Source organism: Chinchilla lanigera, unplaced genomic scaffold (assembly GCF_000276665.1).
Source record: "Chinchilla lanigera isolate Chin_1 unplaced genomic scaffold, ChiLan1.0 scaffold00084, whole genome shotgun sequence".
In the NCBI taxonomy this organism is placed as follows: Eukaryota; Metazoa; Chordata; class Mammalia; order Rodentia; family Chinchillidae; genus Chinchilla; species Chinchilla lanigera.
Window position 1 is genome coordinate 6,267,698 of NW_004955485.1, and position 19,515 is coordinate 6,287,212.

The 19,515-nt window shown below is 42.9% G+C and overlaps 1 protein-coding gene across 2 annotated transcripts in view; it reads right to left on the minus strand.

Moving 5' to 3' along the window:
- Window positions 1-19,515, minus strand: part of Cfap58 (cilia and flagella associated protein 58) — a 110,956-nt gene that overhangs the window by 59,286 nt on the left and 32,155 nt on the right. For both annotated transcript variants that reach the window (XM_005403772.2, XM_013504126.1), the window contains exons 10-15: window positions 14,862-15,023; window positions 14,102-14,248; window positions 7,551-7,691; window positions 6,461-6,684; window positions 3,891-4,002; window positions 1,705-1,809 (exon numbers count right to left, since the gene is read on the minus strand). In XM_005403772.2, the coding sequence (XP_005403829.1) occupies window positions 1,705-1,809; window positions 3,891-4,002; window positions 6,461-6,684; window positions 7,551-7,691; window positions 14,102-14,248; window positions 14,862-15,023 (891 nt within the window). The remainder of the gene's footprint in view (window positions 1-1,704; window positions 1,810-3,890; window positions 4,003-6,460; window positions 6,685-7,550; window positions 7,692-14,101; window positions 14,249-14,861; window positions 15,024-19,515) is intronic.

Below are 19,515 nucleotides of genomic sequence, written 5' to 3' on the forward strand. Positions count from 1 at the left end.
AAAGGAATGGAAAGGAAAGGAAAGGAAAGGAAAGGAAAGGAAAGGAAAGGAAAGGAAAGGAAAGGAAAGGAAAGGAAAGGAAAGGAAAGGAAAGATAAAAAGGGAAGATAAAAAAATGAAGAATAAAGACTAATAAACAGCATCAATCTTAAGAACATCGAAGAAAAAAGGAATAATAAAGTTATTGCAGCCAGTGATATGCAAATTTAACATAAAGAGTTCTGACAAAACACAAAATTTGTGGTACTTTTTAAACTTACACAGTGATGATAGCAGATGGCCAGGGGAGTGAGAAAATGTGGGTTCTGGAGCCTACTGCCCGGCTGATCCCAAGCCTGCTGCTTTCCTGCTCCATGGCCCAGGGGCAGTGCTTTGCAGCTGGCATTGATGGGCACTCAGTGCAGACTCTGGACAGTCAGCCCCAATACCCACGAGCTTGTCATCCTTACAACAGGACTTCTAAGTTGTGTACTCTGACCACAGTATCTTCTTCCCATGAAGAAAATGGAAGAAGGGTACCCCGAGGTTTGGAAAATGTGTATAGTTCCCCCTAAATCGTGGAACTATCTTCAGGTGTTGAGCTAATTCAAGACCAGATCTTTCCAGCTTCTGCCCTCTCACCACGCTCATCTCCAAGAGACAAGGAAAGGAAATCTCCACTGGCTGCTCAGCTGGTGATGCCAGGGAATGCTATTCACGGTACACCCAACTTTAGGGAAGATATATTTTAAGGTCAAATGTGAAAAAGAAGGGGCCAAAGGCCACTTGCGCATGTGTAGAAGTTCCCACTCCTCCTAATGGTAACCCAACAGTTAAGATTATGGGCTGTGGAATCAGAAACCGCATGAATAACTAGTGATATTTATTCAACTGTACAAGCCAGGAACAGTGCTAAGATCGTGCAGTGCTCAGAACATTCCTTTCCACAGTTCTAGTCTTGCTCCATAATACAAATTAAGAACCTTAGATGCAGATAAATTAGATTTAAATAGCTAGAAACTGGCAGGGGTGGGATTTCAACCCAGGCTATCTGACTTCAGAGCTGTTTGTCTTATCTTATTCTTAAACTCCTGGGACCCAACTTTCTCATCCATCGATTCTGGATGATCGTACCCACCACACCCTGAACAGAAAATGAGCAAAGAAAATGAGAAAAGGTAGGGAAAACCTCCGTCCAGCAGTATCTGCACGCAGCAAGTGAGGAAGAGCAGGAGGAGAAGACAGTGGGGATGGTGGTGTCAAGATACCTTTGACAAAGATACAGGCCTAAGTGCTCCAGAAAACCTTACTGCATAAAATCCTCCAAGACCTCTTTCCCCTTCTCTCACACAGACTTTCTGTGGACAGATCATTTGCACTGTATGTGAAAGCTTATTTTCAAAATCAAAATCACAGCACTTCACATTATATGAAGATGTGAACAAAAGTATTTAAAAGAATCTGACAAATAAAACTGTAGCTGAGTGAGAGAAGTGTTCACATCACCGGATTGCAGTTAGGTCTAGCCTTGTACTTAATTTTCCACAATTCTTGAAACACTGGTGATCCTGGCAGAAAAGCCTAGTTAATCAGGCAGTGTTTGTTTTCTATGTGTGAGTCGCTGTCGCCATCTACAGTTAAATACGGGGCATGTGACACTGTCAAACCGCGCTAGGAAGAGTCCCAGCAGAAGGCAGTGCCAAGGAAACAGTAGAAAAAGGGTACCTGAAGGAGCAGCTCTTTCTCTACCACCTCCTCCGTCTTGCTGATGAGCCGCTTCTGCAGGGCGTGGATTTTCTGTATCAGCTCAAAGGAACTGGGGTCACTGGCCTGTCCAAGGAGAACAACATTAAGAAAAAAGAGCTGAGATTTCATCAGTTTCAAAGTACTGAGGTCCTGAGTAAAATAAGTACTGTTTTATTTAATAGATTTTTTTTAAATCTATTTCAAACTTGAAGACCCAATACAGAGAGAATTAGAACCAAAAAAGACAATGTATAACAGATAAGATAGTGATAAATATTTGTCCCTCAAGAAAGCAGACTGTAGAATTCCTAGTGTCTTAGCTATGCCCTTAGCTCATGAATGCAAGATGAATAATAACTAATATTATTATTATTATCATTATTATTATTATAACTGTTGTGTTGACCCCTGATTTTTTGCCACCATCCATTTGCTATGCTGAGTGTCTGTCATATAAAATCACATCCTGGCTGCACAACAGCCTCATAAGATAGTGTTAAACTTCCCTTTTTAAAGATAAGATAACTGAGGCTCATTGTATTTGGCTCAATTGCTCAAGTTCGTAAGGATTGGAGCTAGATTTAAGACCAAAATATGCTGGGCCCCAGAGCTGTGGTGCTTCTTTATGATTCTCAGATTTCCCTACCAGCTCCCTATTTCCATAGGAATTGGCCAGGATCCCTAAGTCACTCAACCTTTGGATCCCCCTTTGGTCACTTTCAACGAGAAGGTTCATCACAGTCCACGGTGCAGAAGGTCCCGAGGATTGGGCGTCTGCTGCGGTAATAACTGGCAGCCCAACACGGCCACAGCATCTCCCTCTCAAATGGAGCTATCAACGCACAAAGTTCCAATGCTCCTCCAAAAGTTGTCTGTGTGCGATGTAAACAAGCACTGTGCTTATAAATTGATCATTTGTTCTCTAGACCTTGAGCCAAAGCTTCACTCTGAACTGTACTGACATCTTAAATTAATCAAGTAGCTGAATATTTTCAACTGCCTCCCAGAGTACCTAGTTTCTAATTTTTTAAAACAGAAACTGACATGGACTTGGAAAGTTTAAAGATCTGCTTGAAAACACATGAAATAAACTAAAGTGACGGTGAATGGACTTAAAATCTTCAGCTCCACTCCTCCCGAGAGATCTCTGGGTTAGTGAACTCTGCCACTCACTTTATCTGCAGAGGAATAATGGAGGCAGAAGAGGAGGAGAGGACAGGAGAGGGGAGGGGAAGGAAAAGACATTTCATTGACTGTTCAGCAAACACCCAGGGAGACAACTGATAGCATACATTGGGACTACACTTGGCACTCACTCTTTTGGCAGGACTGTGCGGTGTTGAAACGCAGGCCTCGTGTTTACATAACAATTTATGATGCATTAGCCTTAATGCTTTCTTCATTAAAAAGGAAGAAAAAAGGAAACGAAAACCTGCTTGGCTGGTTCTCCCCCCACTCTGATCTCTCTGGCATCACAGGCTCCTATCCCTCAGCACCCAGCTGTTCATTTAGTAAAACCCCCTTTGGCACCGAGACTGCTCATACAACTAACGGAGAGGACCTCCTTTTCCTTGAACAAGTAGAGCTTGTCTTGACTGGTATGCCCAGTGTTGGTGATAATGTCTATCAGGAAGTCATAAAATATAACATGAAGTTGATTGCCACCCCCTACCAAGGGAACGTTGGCTGTGTTCCCAGATCCTAAGAGGAACGAGTTTGGCTAACATGACCTCAGTCCCTCAAGATGGCTAGCCCACAGAACCACATTTCCTGCAAGCAATGAACAGATGCAAAGGCAAAATGAAAGATAGTTAAGATGCCGGTGGCCAATTCAGCTAAAGGCAATTAACAAGCCAAGACTCACAGGATAACTAGTAGACCAAAAAATCACCCAAACAAGAAAATAAATCCCCATTGGTGAAGCCAATTCACAGCTCTCTCTGAGCCTTTTTCAGCAGAGATTTTGTCCAAGACTTTGTAAACAAACCTCAAATGAACCATCTGGTGTGGAACAACCCAATTTACATTGGATCGAGTCTTACGTTCTAGGTGATAATTTGCGCAGTATTAAGTTAAAGGCACTTCTTACTGAGCTTCAGGTGGGAAGTGTGGGGTGGGGCGGGAGAGGAGATGTGGGGCAGCAAGGGTGTTCTGCCAGGGCTAACCTCAAGCTTCCTCCACCGGTGCACATTCATGGGGTTCTCCAGTTCCTCCTCCAGGGCTCGGCATCGGGTCCTCTCCTTCAGGAACTCTCTCTGCATGTGAAAAAGCTCCTGCCTGAATAAGACAAACTTTCTTTTGCAAAAAAAGTTCTCTGCCCATAGGAATACCATATCTTTAAACGGTTACATACATGCTACCTCTCACATAAAGAGTTGGAATTTGGGAGACTTCTGTGAACACGGAGGTCAGTCTCAACATTTTTGTGGTGCATAAAAACTGCCTTAGGTTTAAACACTGCCACAGAGGCCAGACCTCCTAATCTTGAGGATTAATGGTTATGGAATTTAGAAGCACACACAAAAAAAGGAGGCGAGGAGGTAAATCATGAGAGCTTCGGCATACTTTCCAGGTTGCTAAGTGCCTCTGCGGCAGTAATCTGTGCGCAGCCTCTGCCGTGCCTGCCCCACCTGACTGCATTCCACTGCCACGCAGGTGACCATGTGGCCCCTGAGGACAGTGCACCTCCACCCTCACTGCCGTCATAGTCACCAGGGGGGAATCTGACAACTTCCCTTTGCCAGGATCCAACCCCTAGCAGGAGTCCATGGCATGGAGTCTATGGGTTTTAGTTTTGCGGGGCATTCTCATGTGCAGTCAAGACCTGGGAGGCTATTGTACCTCAAAGTTTACAACTACTGTACAGAGATAGCGGGAAAAGTCCTGGCTCAAACGTACCGCCAAAGTCTTCAGGAATCCTCTAGCTAATGGGTGACGTGCTACAGACATCCTCATATGCTGGCACTGGCCGCCACCCTGTCAATCAAAAGTTCTGCTGGGAGGTAGAGAAGGGGTAAGTGTTTGCACTGATGCATGCAGGGGTTGGGGATTTAGCTCAGCGGCACAGCGCCTGCCTGGCGTGTGCAATGAGGACATTATTATCTGTCCTCAGTCTGCTGTGGATGTGTACAATACTAACACTAAGCCATCTCTTTTACTTAATTGCTTCATTTAAACCAATAATACAACTTCCCCTCATTAGCAAGACAAACCATTAGAATTAACTGCATGATGTTCACTCAACAGGGAGCATACAACAAGCTGCTCAGAATTAAAAGCATATTTTTTAACACTTCAATTTTCCTGAGTGCCATCAGAAGAGGGCAACAAGCATTAGCTACCACATTTGGTGGTTTACTTGGTACTAGATTCAGTGCCAGGCACATTGCATTTGTTTTTGTATTTAATGGCAACAACAAGTCCAAAGTTACAGAAGGTTAGTAATTTGTCCAAGGTCAAAAAGCTTGTAGGTGGCAAGGCTGAGATTAGAATTCATGCCTGCCTGCTTCCAGGCTTCATCAGGTTGTCTTCTCATTGGAGTGAAAAATAGAAGCCATTATCAACAAACTAGCAGTATTGACTAGGAATTGGTAAAATGTTACCCTTTATGCACATCATAAAAATAACTCAGGGTTGACAAGTTTAGTGATGGTCCCAGAGATCATCCAACAGCTACTTAGAATGAATATATTTGTCTCCAAAATGTCAGTAATAGTATCTCTGGATAGTAAAGTTATGCGTCATTTTCCAACCCCTTCTTTATACTTTTCCTGAATTTCCCACATTTTCTACAACATATTTGTATTACTTTCATTCAGTGAAATATAAGCAACATTAGATAGGTAGATGATTGACTGTTAGGTAGACAGGCCCATTCTTGACAGTGGCAACCTCACTATTCCTGGATATACTCATGCATCTAAACAGCAAAACCATCCTCTAATTCAATTAATTGAAAGAGCCTATCTAAACTGTGTCCGTATCCCAAGGCGGTCAAGGAGACTGTGGATCTACAAGTCAGTGGGGAATAAGAAGAGCATCTCAAAAAGACCAGACCTCTGATTTGCTTTCCAGCAATTGCCTACATAAAACACAGCGATGTTTTCCCACGGGGAAAGTAGATCTTGTGTAATGCAAAATTTAAAGAAAGAAGAGGGGCACTAAGCTAAAGTGAAAGCTGCAGAAAATAAATCAGGAGTGAGATATAAAATTTGGTTGCCTTCTAAGAAAACAGATTTTCAAATAGTGATAGAATTAATTTCCATCTCTTTCTCTCCTGTTTGTAATTCCAAGAAAAAGATGTACAAATATTACTAGAATGAAATTTGAATATTAATGCTCCATCTCTTGCATACTGTCTTATTTTTAAAATTTGAAAGAGTTCATTGGGGAAAGAAATGTCTCTGAGCTGCAATGAGTTTGTATTTGTGATTTAACATAAAATTTCCTTTTAAAATTCCAGAATAACTCTCAATAACCTCTTGTACTTATCCACACCCACCAAAAGGAAATCAGCTCACTTTGTGACATAGCATGAGCACAGTATAGATTTTCATGTTCTTGATGAAACTGCATTTGAACATTTTCATGTTCTTGATGAAACATGCAGTTTGCTGGCAGTTTCATCATATAAAAGCCACTTAGTATAATTTTGATAAGGACCTTGAACGACTAAATAATATGAACACAAGGTCACTTTAGGGGCTCCCTGCACACCCCTTGGGTCTCCTCTTACCTGAGTTCCTCCACATTAGCCACACTCTTGGCGAGAATCCCCTTTTCCCGGCGCAGCTTCTTGATCTCCAGCTTGAGGATCCTCATGTCCTCCAGCCTCTGGTTGTACTGGCTCTCGCCTTTGTTCAGCACAGACTGCTGGATCTTGATCTTCTCGTAGAGCAAAGCTAACTCGTCGTTGCGCCGAACAAGTTGAGACCCCAGGATGTCTCTTTCGCTGATGACCTGGAAAGGTGGGAAATGGCATAGCGAACCTTTCATTTCCCAGGACCACTTTCTTCAAGAGACTTTCCAAAGTCTCTTCTTCCAGCATGGTAGACCCCTGATATCTAGCAAATACCCATGAGATGTAGCACCGCAAATAGCCTGCTAGACAGTCAACACCACTCTCCCCATAGAGTCTGCAATCTCCTTAGGAGGAGAAATCACCGGACAATAAATAATCCATGATAGCAACAGTCTACTAACAATAATCCTTGGCCAATGGGTGTGTCGTTTTGTTTGTTTTTTCCAACCCACTTTTAATATTTAAGTTGGAATGACTTTACACATTTCTACATTCCTGTCGAGTTCTGCTACTTCTTATTGTCTTGCACCAGCTTCTCTCTGCAAGGTCCCTGGAAGTATTTAAGTTCCCAACCGGCATATTGTGCATCTGAGTTTCCAGCTCCCAAATTACATAATTATTAATTGCTATTATATATGAGCAATTATACCGCTCTAGAAGGTGAGTTCCCTGAGAACAGGGATCTTACTGTCTTGTTGGCCAGTGTGTGTCCCCAGTACCTAGAGAAGTGACTGACACACAGTGAGTGCTTGTAAGTAGGAGTCAAGGGCTGAGAATACAGTTCAATGACAGAGCACCAGCCTCGCAAATGCAAGGTCCTGAGTTCAATTCCTGGTACCAAAAAATAAATAAATAAATAAATAAAATAGGAGTCAAATAAATGAGGGACTATTTCATAATCAACACGAGACCAGCCTCTTGCTGCTGCTCCAGCAGGTTTGGATGGCAGGGCTTAGAGAGGACAGAGAACTCACAAAAACTGAGTCCGGTGACCACTAACAAGGGTCTGAGGAGCAGGTTCTACCTGATCTAATTCCTTCTTCTGCCTCAACCTCTCCCCGTCAGCTTCCGCAATGATTCGCAGGAGCTTCCTCTCTTCTGCCTCTTGTTTTTCAATGAAGTGCTTGGTCTCCAAGGCTTGTTGCCTCAGCTTCTGCAGCTCAGCCTGAAAAACAGTGAATGATAAGGACAAATTTGATTCAGCAGCAGCACAAACCAGGAGCACTGGGTCTGGATTAGATGTGTGGTTGTGCCACTGCACTTCCTCCTAGTGTTTTATTTACTCCTGTTTGATCACTTGCACAAGCCAAACAAACTTACAACACATAGATGCACATTCATACTTACACACACACACACACACACACACACACACACACATACACACCATACCCACTACAGAGGTCATGCCTATTCTGAGTTATGCCCTAGGGAGAGTTCCACAGTGTCTCAGGGGCTTCGCTGATATGCAGCCACATTTCATCTCATACCAGGAGAATGCATTAAGAACAGCACAGGGGAGGGGTGGGGAAAGGACAGAAGAGGTCTCTATGTACACGAACTCCTGCAACGGTCCTAACATCCACAGTTTATTCACTACAAAGAAAAAGCCCATTGCGGGCAGACACTAAACCAGTTAAAGGAGACAACAACAGTGTCTACCTTACAAAACTTTCTGAAGGGACAGAAAGAACAGCATGGCATGAAAAGATTTTAGATCACAGTCCTAAGGGACTTCCAATCCAGACAAGATGATAAGACAAGTATTATGTAAATATTAATAAATCCAGGCAATAATTTTTCAGTGTCTTTTTTATCATGCAGACTGGGGATGGATGTTAAAACAGGTCAAAGGGGTCTTTGAACTGGGATCACCAGGGAAACTTCCTCAGAGTGCTCATGCCTCCTCTGATCCCCGAGGGCACGTGAAACTCATAGGGATAGTGGGGAAAGAAAATCCCTCTCTTCTAGTACATCCACTTCCAGTCCATAAGCATGTTTGTGACATAAGGTATCCCAGACACTGCAAACCCCTTCTCTCTATTTTATGAATGCAATTATGGAGACAAAGAAAAGCAAACGGCTTGCCCAAGGCCACAGAGCTAGTGAGCAGCAGAGCGGATTGGAACGAGGATCTTCCAGTGTCAAAGCATGTGCTCCCTCCATGGTCATAGTTCCAAGCCAAACACAGAGGATGAGTAAGACCGAGAACCCGCCTCCCACCAGCAATGCTGAGCACGGCCAATAATAGTGTGAACACGCTCTCTGCCTCTGTGGAGAGGGACTCAAAAGTACACAGGAAAGAGATTCTACTTCGGCCTGAAGTTGACAGGGAAGAATCAAATCTTGTGTCTTAGTTACTTTTCTTGTTGCTGAGACAAAACACTCAACATCCACAAGTTAAGAAAAGAAAGGTTTATTTAGTTCACAGTTTGTGGAGGTTTCAGTCCATAATCAGCTGGCTCCAAGGCAGGGTGGATGCCAGACAGGCATTGCAGAGGAGAAACAGTTTGTGGTGGGCAGAAGGTAACAAAGCAACAAGGAAGGGACCTTAACAGTGTCTTTCTGTCCCTTTTATCTTATCCAGGCTACTTAGGGCAGGTAGCTCTCACATCCCTAATCCTACTGCCCTTGAGCCTAGCACTGCACCATGAATCAATTCTAGCACCACAGACTCTCGATCCAGCCACCTCTAAAATAGCCCCATCTATGACTGCATGAGGCTTTGGGGGGGGATTCTAGACACAACCCATAACACCATGGCAGTGGGAAGATCTGGCTCACATGGAAGGGTATGTGTTGGGGGAAGGCATCCAACAGTCAGGCTGTGTGGGCAAAGGCAAGCAGACTGCACAGTAAATGGTGTATTCGCCAGACTGCATGACCCCACCCACCCAGGCAGCTGAACTGGAGTACTAGATAGGGAATGGCAGGAGGAGAAACTGCCAAACACCTGAACTGGGCTGGACTGGGAAGGACCTCACAGACCAAGCACCATAAAGAGTATGGAAAGGGGAACCAGAGTTACCATGCTAAAGAATGTCATCTCCGAAGAATATGTCTTTGAAGGATTCCACGCCTAGTGGCATGACAGAGCAGGTCAGCACAAGAAGAAAGGAATGAGGAGGAGCAACTCTGCTATCATTTATTCCTGGAATCACAGCGGAGATGACATACACCCCCAAAGTGTCAATGGCCTGAAAGAGGTACAATTGTTTTCCCTTCAAGTAAGTATTGGGCCCTTATGACCACTGATCCAGAAAAGGTTGCCAAGATGGTAGAAAACTCCAGAGGTGCCAGTGCCCACAAACCAACCTAACTCAGGCCAGGTCTGCTTCTAACCCATGAACACTAAAAGCCAAGAATCCCCCACCTCAGACTTACACAAACAGCAGGAGATGCTGGGCACCCAGTAACAGATGTGAAGTGTAACAAATTAATGCAACCCGCTGCTACGTAACCAAGAGTTTGCTTTATGACACTGTCCTTCTTCATTCATGAAATACATTTTGGTCTAGGGACAAAGAGAAAGAAGTGCTCACACAGATAAGAGCTGGTCTAGTATTCGCCCCTTAGTGGGGTTTGCCTGTTAGGAAAGAGAGTGAAGAACCAGCCTTGCTGTTTCCATAATCATTTAAGGTGACAGCAAAGACCGCAATAAAATACTTGTTTGGCTCATGCTTCCTTTACTGAAACTTTTATTTTCCCATAAATGCAGCACTTACTTCTCTGCTCCTAAGTGCCAAGAGCTGATCAGAATCCAGCGGCAGAACAAAATGAAACCCCTGTTATATTAAAATGCAATCAACAGCATGTAAAAGTATCTGTCTGAAATGTAAAACCGTTCATGCGTTTGGCAGTGCTGGGTGCTTTTTTCATAATATATCAAAATTGTGAGTGGTCTCCTTATGTCATAAATTTATGGGCTGTAAACAAGATGTGGCATTAGATGCTGGCAGCAAATGTTAACATCAACAGAATACCTTGGGTCCAGCACATTCAGCAGTTATAAATCGGAGCTGTCTCACCCAGCAGAGATAGCAACAACTGCTGCACACCCAAGGGCCCATCACGGAGAGTCTTATGTGGGACCTGGATGTGCTAAAGTGTTACCAGAGGCTTGAAATTTGTGACAAGGTGGGAGAACACAACTTTTAGTCAGCACCCCCATAATTACGCAATGTTACAGCATGTATTTATGGACTATATAGCATGTAACTTAGCTCTGGATACAAATCATATTCCAAAAGCCATTCTTGTGGGAGTCTCCCCAGTTCCTGCATGCACACTAAGAAGTCCTCTGGCCCTGAGAGTCCTTAGGCTTCCTCTCTCTCCCACAGATGACAGCTCCCAATTTGTGTCATGCTGCGGGGTCCACTAAGTGAAGGGATATGGTGCCCTGAAGCCAGTCCCTAATGTGATGCTGAGCTACGGACATAGGAAATTTGCTGCTGAATTATTCACCAAGAATCAGAGCACTGTCATATAGGTACAGGACGACCGGGAAATGACAGGACAGAATCAGGGACTTTTTAGAACTGCAAGACAGACCCTGAACAAGATGGCTCCATGAGGGTGGCCGGAAACAGGCTGCGGCAGGATGGGCAGAGGGACGCAGCTGTGGCCACGTCTACAGAGAATTATTGACATTCAGTCATAGCCGTAATGTACTGACATCATCGAGACTCCCAGGTTAAGAAAGCCAGGCAGCAACTGGAAAAGGACAAGTACCATGGGAGAAGCAAGATGTTTCCGTGGGGGCCGTGGAAAAGGGTGAGGATCCTACAGTTGTTTGTCTCAAGGCTTGAGAGGTAGTAAACTGCAGCGTCTTGGCCAGAGCCACCTCATGGCTTACCAAGCAGGTAAGGGCTAGTCCCTCTGGCAGGGATCTACACCCACATCGTTTTGCAGAACTCACAATAATAAGATAAACGTCTGTTGGAGCAAAGTTACTAGAAAATCTGCCCTTTTCCCCAGGATGTTGGTTTGCAAACTTCAGAGGCATGAAATCCACAGACCTATATGAAATGTGATTCAAATTCTTAGGTTAAGAAAGTCAAAAGGCCAAAACTCAACATTTGAGCTGTCATATTTTTCTAAAGAATATCAAACAGGCTTAATGATAGACCAAACTCATCCAGTTGGAGCACCACTGCAAGTCACCCTTGGATAACCTCAAATAATAAATCAAGCAGGCATCCTTTCTCTCTTCCTCATTCTTCCCTTAATGGGCGAGGCTGGTGGAAAAAGCATTACTAGTTCCACAGTTAACCCAAAGCAAAGCCTATAATCAGTGACCCGAAGCCATCCAGACCCAAGATTCCTCGTTTGGAGCTCACTCTCCAGAGCAGAAGCCTGTCAATCACCCTTCATGTCTACCAGCTGCCCGTTCTGCTGGCCCAGGGCCACATAACAGGACCCTACTACCCCTTGTTTTATGTCACTCTGATGCTTCTTGGGAGCTATTGGCACAGATGCCCGATGATGGAGAGCACAATTAAAATAGAAATTAACTAAGGTCAAACTCTAAGGAATCGGGACTAAGTGATCTTGTGCTTAAGGTATTGCTTATTTTAGAGCAGGCATTTGGAGAAGGTGATTAGTTTTACCCTGGACTCCGTTATGGGTAATAGTTTTTTTTTTTTTTTTTTTTCTTTTTTTGGCACTGGGAATCGAACTCAAGACCTTGGGTTTGCTAGGCAGGAGCTTGTGCCACTGAGCTATATCCACAGCACAGTTAGTCTTTTGAATAGAGCATCAGTCGGGAGGTAGAGAGCCAATGTCATCCTCCACATGAAAGAGATGATGCACCAAGCTGAATACACTGGACACACTAGCATGGTGCATGAACCCCCAATATAGCAAGCTTTATGAGATCCTTCTGACTCCCTCAGCAATAAATAAACCCCATCCCACCATGAGATTCCCATCCTTGCCACAAACCGCCCCCATAAAACTTCTGCACAAGAGGAGCCAGGCAAAGCTGAGGAGTATTTCTAAATTTTAGAAAATATATGTATATCTCTTTATATATAAATTAATATCAATAGAGAAGTTTCTAGTCTTTTTCTGTGATCAGCTGGAATGACAGAGATGAAAGTTTCACATAAATACAGCAATTACTGTGTCTTTTCTGTAAAGCACTTTTGTTAGAGTTTAATCTTTCTTAAACCAAATGTACCTTAAATTAATTTAATGTGGTGCTTCTATTTCCATGAAAACCTGTCATTAGGTGGCCCAAGTCATTATTAAATTGAGAGTGCACATTTCAATCCATGGCATCTTAGAATCAGGGAAATGTGGCATTAAATCTGTCCAAAGCTGGATACACATTTTGAAATCAGAACCGTCTTTGAAAGCTAATATGTGTGAAACCAAGGTGCCCAGCTCTCTCTGTATTATAAACAGTTCCTACAAACGGCTCTTAAGTACCCCTGAGTACTCTGCATAATAAAAGTGTTATCATCCTCAGAAGTTCTTCTTTGAATTATTTGGTCAAATGAGGTAGAAGGGAAATCTATTGGATTGAATGAGAAAAAGGAAACGACAATAGGATTAATGATTTGACTGGTAAAACATATTTGGGTGGGGGATTTGAAAAGCTGTAATTATTTGCTATGTATTCTTAGAATGAGTCCTTATGTTAGTGGACATAATATACTCTAACCAAGTGTCTTCAAAAGAGCATGGCTAGCCACGTGGGGGTGCACACCTGTAATCCCAGCCCTCTGGGAGGATCACAGGTTTGAGCCCAGCCTGGGCAACTGAAAGACTTAGTGAAATCACGTCTCAAAATAAAAATTAGGGGCTGGGGATTTAGCTCAGCGGCAAAGCGCCTGCCTGGCAAGCGCAAGGTCGTGAGTTCAGTTCCCGGTACCGGAGAAAAAACAAAAATACATATATATATAAAATAAAGAATTAAAATTAAAAAGCTAAGAATGTAGCTCAGTGCAAAGGTCCTGGGTTCAATCCTCAGTATCACAAAAATAAAATAGAATGGTATGTCCTGGTAAGATTTATGGAGACAGAGGTGACAACTGGAGGACACCTGCAAAGTTCTGTGGCCCACAGGGGCAAAGTGACCTGCGAATTCTGCTGAAGGCAAAGCAGGTGAGGACAAAGCTCTGCCATTCAATGCTCCTGCAGGCAGAAAAGCCATGTGCATGGGAAGGAACAATGATTAGGAGGAGAGAGATAAAGCCTCACCTGTCAATGGCCCAGGAAGGAGCAGTTTGGGGCACTTGGATGTGAGCAGGGGCTGGACTTGTGAATGGGAGGGGACAGTAGTGACTGTGCAAGCTCAAAGACTTGGGTTCTGCCAGCCTGCTCGGTTCGCATCCACGGATGCACGGTGGCCCTCCTAAATGAGGTCAGCGCTGCACACTGGCACCGCCCCCTCCCCATCCCTCTAGCAGCGAGGCCTGTAAGGAACCAGAACAAGGAGGGCAGAGCCTCCCTCCTGCAACTCCTGGGGGTGGGTTAGGGAAATCAGCAATGCAGGCCACAGGCAGCCTCCACCGCTCCCACCCCGCACTGCCTCCGGGGAGAGGGGTGCCTCTAGACTAAGGTCTCTACCTTCAGGGTTTCCTTTTCCTTTTCTATTCGCTGCTGCTCCAAATTCAGCTTCACCAGTGCAGACTCTTTGGCAGAGATCTCTTCTTTCAGCTGATCTACTTGATGGGTCATAATCTTTAACTTTCTCTTCATTTCTGTAATCTCGTCCTAACAGAATGAAAGGGGAACATCGGAAAGTGAATTCAGTAAGCATCGCTCTCCCTGTGGAAGTTCAGTACAGTCTCAAGAGGCTTTAAGGGAAGCTTTCTAAAAACAACGGACGCCTGATCAATTATGACGGGCTGTTCCTTTTCTTTTCCTGTGCCCATCAACCTCAAAGGATTTGTAGCAATAACAAAATAGTCTCGTGAGACTCACACAAACTATACATAATGCCTATCTCACACACACTGCATTCCTCATTGAACTAAAGGGACTGAAAGCACACAAATATAACTTAAAGATTTCAAAGCAAAGTTCTGCAGTCACAGTACTGTTGCCCTCTGAGTCTTGCCAGCCAGGAGCAGTTTTAAAACCTACAAAGAGGAGAAAGCCAATTCTACAGAATAATTAAAAATAGGATCATGCTCTCCATATGCTGTTACCCTGGGTCATTTCCATTTCCAATAACCTGACAGTCCTAGGTACACTGATCTTTCTCGGGTGAATTTCACAGGCTTTCTTTCTTGATCTATCCTAAACCCCGCCGTTAGGACAACAGAAACTGCTTTACATCCAGGGTGGAGGGAAACCACGGTGTAAAGACAAACGTCTTGTTTACCTGCGCCTCAACCAGATTTTTGCTACACAGGTTCCTGTCAGACCTTACAGCTTCATACAGGTTCTGTTGATGTTTTAATTTAGTCTCCGATTCAGCAATCTTTTTCTTGTAGTGAAAAATCTGCATTTCACGAACTTTTATATCTTCCATGTTCACAAGGAGCTGGAGGAGAAAGAAGAATTTGGATATGGTTGAACAGCCGGGACACCCGCACTTACAGCCTCAGGACAAATGGAGGTTTCATCCGAGGGCGGCTGCTGGAGATGCCAGCAGTCAGACCATCTCCCTGTGACTGTAATCACCAAAGTATGACACAGAAATTCAGCTGGGCCGATAAGGGGCGAGCACGTATTTTATCTATGCCACAGTTCTGCTCAATTATAAAGGCTGACCGTGGTTATTTTGTGATCATGAGAAAGAGGAAAGAAGAAAAAGAGATTCTTTCAGCTCTGGAAACCTCTCCTGACCACTCCTCCCCCTCCAAAAAAAACCATAGGCTTAAATGGATCTTAACACAAAGCACTAAGCACTAAGAAAGGTAAACTGGCTGTTTAGACACTGGCTGCTTTATCAAGTTGACCATGAGAAAGAAAAACGGCCTGTGGAAGAAAAGTGACCTTGGATAGTATCCACCGTGACTCTGTCTCGCTCGTGTCAAACTGTCAGGGGAGGGCAAAGAACTCAGAAAAATGCAATCTCTGGTGTGATCAAAAATGTGGTGAATACTTACCCACTTTGGGAAGTCTACTTTTTATTTTTTCAATTTTCCATTAGTACATGTTGGCAGTACATAAAGATTACATTTATTGTGGGGAGTTGGTACGTGAACATAACACATCTTAATGTTTATTTTTGTACCCTACCCCTCCCAGCCCTCCCTGCTTTTATGTTGCTATTTATATTTTTAGGTTTCTCATGTAAAAGAAACCATGTAATATTTAAACTTATGTGTCTGATTTATTTCACTTAACATTATGGTCTTAAGACACACCCATTTAGCTACAAATGCCCCAAGTTTATCCTTCTTTATGTGAGAATAGCGCTTCCTTGTGTATAAATACCACATTTTGTTTATCTGCTCATCTGTTCATGGACATATAGGATGTTTCCAAGATTTAGCTGTTATAAATTGTGCTGCTATAAACATGGGTATGAATGTAAACCTGTAACAATATGGTTTTAACCCTTTTGGGGAGATCCTTAAAAGGAAAATACCTGGGTCAAATGGAATTTCTATTTTTAGTTTATTGAGAATATCCATACCGATTCCAATAGTGGTTGTGCTAGTTTATCTATTCCCAGCAACAAAGTAGAAGGGTTCCTTTTCTCCCACGTCCTGGCCAGGATTTGTTATTATTTGATTTCTTGATGATAGCCATCCTTTCTGGAGTAAGATGATGTGTCAATGTTGTTTTTGTTTCATTTTGTTTTGTTGAGCCAGGTCTCACTTGTAGTCTAGGCTGATCTTGAACTCACTATATAGCCCAGTCTGGCCTCAGACTCACAGCAATTCTCCTGCCTCAGCCTCCCAAGGGCTGGGATTATAGGCATGTGCCTGCATATCAATGTTGTCTTAACTTGCATTTCTCTAATGGCCAGCAATGTTGAACATTTTTTCATATATTTACTGGTCATTTGTACTTCTTCTGAGAAGCGTCTATTCATTTCAGTTGCCCATTTTTTTTACTGGATCTTGTTCATTTTGGGGGGTTCTAATTTTCTGGAGTTCAGTGTATATTCTAGATGTTAGTCTTCCATCCAAGGAACAGCTGGCAAATATTTTTTCCCATTCTGTATGTTGTCTCTTCTCTCTGTTGTTTGTTTCTTTTGCTGTGCTGAAGCTTTTTATTGACCCTCAGCATTATTCCTTGTGCCACTGAGATTCTGTTCAGAAAGTCTTTGTCTATGCCTATATCTTCAAGAGTTTTACCTATTTTATCTTCAGCACCTTGTACAGACACTCACAAAAGAGGACTTCCAAAAATACTTTAGAACGTAGAAGAACGATGGGATAAGTATATTTGAAGTAAGGGGGAGGATTTTGAGAGAGATCAATGGCAATATGTCTTTTATTGTAAGAAATTTTTAAAATTTAAACAGTTTCTGGTCACAATTCCTCTGGGAAGGAGAAAAGGCCAACTTGATCACCTCCTTTTTTGCAAGGATGAAAAACCAGGGCCTGAACTAACAGTGTGAGTCAGTTCTTATCAACAAGCAATTCACGCATAGGAATTATGCAGCCATGACTCTTAGCTGCCATCTCCACAGAAATTGATTTTTCAGGACAAATGTCCTTTTAAAACTTTCTTAAGAAAAGCTTTAGTCAGTAAAACAAAGCAATAAAACTATGGTATAAACAACAGCCATAACATGTAAGGAGAAAATGCTTAAGATTTCACGGCATTTTAGTAGATATCTTTTGACAAAAGCTTACAATGGAAGGTAACAGAGCAAGGTGGAAAGGAATAGGAGGGTAGGGACATATGTGGAAGGTGGGGTTGACTCTGAAGGTTCCTCACAGCAGTGACATTTGGCCGAGAACCTAGCAGTTTGGAATAAGACCTTAGATTTTGCTCTGCTGGTGTTCACTGTGATTCAAGTGTGAGCTACTTCTGAGCCACAGGTCCCCTCTACGAACTCTGTGGGAAGCACAGTTGAATTAGCACCCCAGGAAATACACTTTGAGGACTCGGGGTGCAGCTCAGTGGTAGAGCACTTCACTTCCATGGGTGAGGCCACAGGCTTGATCCTCAGCACCATCAAAACTCTTTTAAAGAATAATAAATACTAAAAGCAAGTCTGAGAAGCCCTGTTCTAATGTTGTGAATTGGAGACCATAATGACTGCTGTTTAAAACATCTGTCCTTTATCTCTTCATATGTGCATCTTTCAGAGTTTTGTTACAGATATTTAAAGAAGGATGGGATTACATCACTTTCAATATATATTATTTTATACTACTTTTCTTATTGGATCCATTGGCTTGATACACTTAGTAATACATTTTTTCCTTTAAAAATATTTTAATTTCTTTATACTTAGAACCACATGCCCTAATTTAAAATATATTCATATATGTGGCAGGCACATTTCTTTTCTTCATTACTTGGGTTTTGCTTTTCCCTTTAACCTTCATCGACCCAACTACATATACTATAATCTGGTAAATTTTAACAATCCAGTATGTCCCCTTCCATATTTTTCTTTCATTTTGCATATGTTATCTGAGTCTATAAACATAATAATAATAGCTTACACTCAGCATGCACTTCCTATGTATCTGGCACTTTACCTGTGCTAACTCATTTAATCTCCCCAAATTCCTAGGAGATGTGTATTATCACCCCAATTTTACAGGAAAGGAAACAGAGGCCAAAAAAAGTAATATTTACAAAGTTATTCGCACAGTAAGTATACAACTACAGGAATTAGCTTTCCTTTGTTTTTTGTTTTGCTTTGCTTTTTAGATTTTGTTTTTATTTTTCAGGCAAAGGGGGTCTCGTTACACATACTTTTATGCACTTTGCCTCTCATCACTCAATAATGCCTTGTGGTAATCATCTGAAACAGTTTTCATTTGTTCTCTCTCCAGGCTGTGTAACAGCGCACAAGCCGAATGTACCATCACGTACTCAACTATGCCTCTCCCTGAGCAGGAGCTGTGTGCACCCTTTCTGGCTCTGAAGCATGCTGCGGTACACATTTCCTCCGTGCGTTCTCTGGCACTGGTGCTTTTGCTTCCATGGGACGGATTCCCAGGAGCAGAATACCTGGCTCAAAAGACATACGTATTTTAACTTCAATGGATATTGCTAGATTGCGCTCCAAAATGGCTGTAATACTTTACATTTCCACACCAGCAACAGTTCTCATAATAGAAAACTGCGCTTGTTGGTTCAGAATAAACCCGCTTTGGTCATCCCGGATGATGCTTTTAATGTTCTGTAGAATTTCGTCTGATGACATTTCTTTAGGATTCTGCATACATATGCTTACGTGACATAGGCCTGTGGCTTTCTTTTTAGTTCTATTTTAATATCCAAGTTTCTACTAGTTTCATAAAGAGAAGTGCCTTTCTGTTCACTCATTCAGTCATCCATTTATTCATTCATTCAGTGAACATGTACTGGCCAGGAATGGTGGCACACGCCTGTCATCCCAACACTCAGTACAAGGGAGGCTCATTGCAAGCTCAAGGTCAACCTAGGCTACATAGTGAGTCCAGGCCAGCCTGAACTACATAGCAAGGCCCTGTCACCCTCCCCACCAAAAACTCAATAAACATGTACTGAGGATCTGTCGGTGGCAGGCATGGTAAAAGTGTGATTGTTACAAAGAAGAATAAGACAGAGTCCCTGTGCTCAACCTTATCTCTACAGAGTGACCTCTGCACAGAAGGGATAATCAGCGAGTAGATGCAGCCAGTTACTGAGATAGCACAGGGTGCTACTGGAGAATCAAAAACCATAGGCTCATGGATAGGTTCTGAGGATGAAGCTTCGCCTCTTACTAGAGCAGTTAATATTAGAATCTGACCTCTCAACCAAAGACTCACCCCAGACCCCACAACCTCTCCCAGGTCTGGAATCTTTATGTGTCATTGTCATAGTTTGGGGTTTTGCAAGGGGAACAATATAACACAGGACATATATTT